Genomic DNA, 4110 nt, shown 5'->3' with positions numbered 1-4110 from the left:
TTTTTTTTTGTATGCCTTGAACAAAACTCCCTCCCATAAATGTATTAATGTGCACTGCAATAGCTTATGGATGTAACCATCATAAAACTGTAGGCCTCTACTAATGGGAGGATGACACATCCATGGGCACTAGTATTTGAACAAAGGCTCAGCCTTTCCTTGGCGATGTATATCTTCAGGCATATTTCTTTGTTTTCAGAATTACAGGTTTTTTGCATTGCTTACAGTACTTTAACTTTCAGTTAAACCTTATTGTCTAATGAGTACTTTTGTTTTCTCAACTATCTCATCCTTTGTGACCTTGAGAAACTTATCTTCAAGATTTTGCTACTTTCCTTTAGCTTCAGTTCCTCAAATTTTATCTTATGTCTTTGGATCTCCCCTTTATCCTTCTTTATATCTCACTTGCCTTCAAGGTGCTTGTATTTGTCTTGCTCTTGCACAGCTCCTTCACTGTCAGTGCTTCACCTTCTCTCAGAAGTTTTACATCACTACTTGAACAGCTTTATAGGGACAACCACACCTACCTATTCTCTACCTTTGCCTCAGTATCTTCTTTTGCAGTGCCCCAGTTAACATTGTGTCTCTTTTTCTGGTATTTGTTTACTTTCAGGTGTTGCCTCCCTCAGTTTCATGTGGAAAATTTTCTTTCAGACAAGGTTTTTTGCAGGTGTTTCTTACACTTTGGAAACTTGAGCTGAGGCTGTTCATAAGCATTCATCTCTTCTCACTTTGATTTCCTGACTTGCCTGCTCCAGGGGGTCCCAACAGGCTTCTCATCCTCAGGAGCCTTACAGGGTCACTCCATTTCCTGTTACTTGTCCTGTTGCTACTTTTTGACATCCCCCTCATTGAGGGCTGGCCATCACAGATTGTAAAGGTGACTTGTTTCTAGAGCCACCCCTTGGCTCATCTCTGCTCTCTCTCTCTCTTTACACATCTGTGGACTCCCTTTGCAGAAGGAAACATTTGTGTCACATAGATGATTTCTTACAGACTTTCCATCCCTATTTGTATTCAACCTCCTCTTTCTTCTTCTGATTGTCTTTCTATACCCTCAAATTCCTTGTATCTATGGCACTTGGAGAAGGCAGTGTTTTATCTGCAGGTTATGAATGCAATGGAACATCTCCTCAACCCCTTTATGGTGTTTCTACTACTACCCATTTTGGTCATACCCAAGAAGATGGGAGATTTGTGACCTGTAATAGATCTATTATTCTTGAACCAATTTTTTTAACTCAGTTCAAGAGGGACTATTTCTAAATCTAAAGTGGGTGTTCTCTCCCACACAGTGAATCACAAAGTTGATGTTTTGGACACTTTTCTCTTTATTACAATTTGTCTATCTGCTTGTTGCTTCCTCCAGTTAATCAAGACAGACAAATTTTTCAGTTTTGAGCTCTTCGCTTGTGGTTAACTTTGGCCCCATACATTTTCTTTCAGGTCCTGAGAGTAATTGCATAGAGGATGCATTTGTTGAGCCTCCATTTCTACTACTAAGTTTGATGACTGGCTCCTTCTTGTTCCATAAACATCTTCAGCTACAACCCCACTTCTCTTTCAGAAGTCATCTCACTTCAGTTGGCTGGTCAACTTCTCCAAGTTTGTGTTGACCCCCAACAAGTATTTGATTCTTTGAGAACCTTTTTTCAACTCATTTGCAAGGCAGGTTCAATCGTTTCCTTTATGTCTTCAAGACACGGAGCTTCTGATTCCCAAAGGTCTCATGCCTCCTTTTTCTTCTTCCATGAAAAGTTCTGTCTCTTTTGGGTGACTTTGGCTTCTCCCATGTTCCATGTTCTTTTTGGATTTTCTTGTATGCATCTCCTTCAGTGGACTCTGGCCAGCCAATAAAATATGTCCATAGATCCACTGTCTTCTCTTGTATTTCTTCAAATCTTGCTATCATGATGATTCTATCAGTCTTGCATGTTATTGAGAATCCCTCTTCCCCACATCATCTACACCTACATCTAATCACCACTGCCTCTCTTTTCAGGTAGGGCAGTTCTAGACATCTGTACCCTTTCTGGGATCTGATCTCCAGATGAGCATTTTCTCTATTTCTATGTCCTTGAGAAGTTTGTTGCTTAATGAGCTTGCCATTTTTTTTATCTCATTTGTCTGGTCATCTTGTTATAATTCATTTGAACAATTCACTACCATTTCTTATATCAGTCTACAAAAACGACACTCTGGACCTCTAGATTTTCTCCGTGGGCCACATTCAGTTGTAGGTCTGTCATATGTTGGGAGCTTTTGAACCTGATGGTGGATTGTCTATATCTCTTTGACCTGAATCTTCCCATGGAATGGCCTCTCCATTCTCTGGTTTTTTAGTGGATTTGTTACCATATTGGGAGTCCTCTTATGTATGCATTTGCTATTTCTCTCAACACCAAGCTTCCACTTTTCTGGTCACCAGTTCCCGACTCTGCAGCTCTGACCACAGATTCTGTGAGTCAGGATTGGATCAGTTTTTTTTCTATTCCTATCCTCATCTTCTACTGTCTCTTATTCATGACATCTATTGCCAGATCCTTCTCAGATCCTTTGGTCATCTCAGTCATGGTTTCCACTCCTGCACCTCTTCATATCTCAGGAATCTCTTCCAGCTTGGAGGTCCCTCTTATGTAACCTGGAATATCCATCTTTCACCACAATTTGTCATGCCTTCATCTTCATTAGTGTCCAATCTTTTGTAAGATGGGCAGACTTTTCTCATAAGGTAGCCCATTTTCATGCTTCCTCTTGTTGGCCATCCACTCTTGTACTTTATCAACACAAATGGATGATTTACCATGCTGATCCATTGATCACTCCCTTCCCCCCAGGCCATCCAACTCTTCCTCATTTCATTTTCTTTTTGACAGTCATGGGTTACAGAGTGGCTTTGTATGTGACCTTTCATTTCTTCCCTAGCCTTTCACTTTTTCTTTCTCCAGTTCTTACAGATTTTTTCCAAGCCTCTCCTCAATATCCCTTCTTGTCTAATTCCTCTTCTGGACTGCAACCTTTATTTAGTTCTTTGGGCTCTTGTTCAAACCTTTTGACACCTGTTCCCTGTACCATTCTTTCTTTAAAGACATATTTCTTCTCGCTTGCAGGAGATGTTGACATTATTGCCTTAGACATTTCCCACACTCTTTATCACAGGGAAAGGTTAATTTTATTTCCAGATGGCTCCTTTCTCACCAATACTTGGACTGTTCAGAAAGGTAATTGTATGTTTTCTCAATCCCCTTACCTTGAATTTCTTCTCTCTATGACCATTCTGGTCTTAATTGTCTCCTTTGCCCTGTTCAACTAGTACAGTGTTATATATCTTATGGCTCCAATACATAACAATTGTCTTTTCTTGCCATTGGCTTCCTTTTTTTTTATGACTTAACGCCTTGGGTTAAACAACCATTCAGATTGTGTATTCTTCTATGAGAGAGAATGCCTTTCAACTTTTTAATGTCACCTCCCATCAAATTCATCATCTCATAACTTCCCATGCCTTTCATCATTGACATCTCCTGAATGAGACCTTGCAAGCAATGATCTGGATGACCAATGACAAATTACTTGCACCACATTGCAGTTTCATCTGCCTCTGGGTTTTCCTCCCACCTATCATCATTCTCTAATCTTCCCAGAGACTGGTGTGTTGTTGGTTAATTTGTTGTTTTTTACAGCTCCTTCATCACCATTGTTATATCTCTATTTCTATATGCTGGAAAAGATATAATCCACCATGAAGCCAAAGATGCCTCACGGGGAATACTGAAATCTGCATTGAGTGGGAGATAACAGAAAGTATTAAGTCAATCTGCACCTGTTCATTGCAGAAACAGAACACAAAACTGCAACTCAACATCTACTACAAGTCTACCACAATGTCGGACCTTATTGTGAAAAACAGCCCTGCTAAAAAGACAACAGATCTACAGCAAGTGAACGTCATTTACGAGTACAAGTGTAATAAAGGAGACTGCGAGCTCCTGGCAAATGCCTCCTACATCGGAATGGCTATCACAACCCTGTCAAGACGCCTAGCAATGCTCTTTAAAAATGGAGCCTTCAAAGAACGCTGTGCCCGCATCCACAACCAAAAACTCACAC

The 4110-nt window shown here is 40.3% G+C and overlaps 1 protein-coding gene across 1 annotated transcript in view; it reads left to right on the top strand.

Moving 5' to 3' along the window:
* Window positions 1–2373: 2373 nt before the first annotated feature.
* Window positions 2374–4110, top strand: part of LOC106476656 — a 5906-nt gene continuing 4169 nt past the window's right edge. Inside the window, exons 1-2 of the mRNA XM_013937298.2 lie at window positions 2374–2460; window positions 3089–3221. Of these exons, the coding sequence (XP_013792752.1) occupies window positions 2374–2460; window positions 3089–3221 (220 nt within the window). The remainder of the gene's footprint in view (window positions 2461–3088; window positions 3222–4110) is intronic.

This window comes from Limulus polyphemus, unplaced genomic scaffold, assembly GCF_000517525.1.
Source record: "Limulus polyphemus unplaced genomic scaffold, Limulus_polyphemus-2.1.2 Scaffold11144, whole genome shotgun sequence".
Lineage (NCBI taxonomy): Eukaryota > Metazoa > Arthropoda > Merostomata > Xiphosura > Limulidae > Limulus > Limulus polyphemus.
The sequence above is the reverse complement of the archived record's forward strand: the minus strand, read 5'-3'. Positions and strand labels throughout refer to the sequence as shown.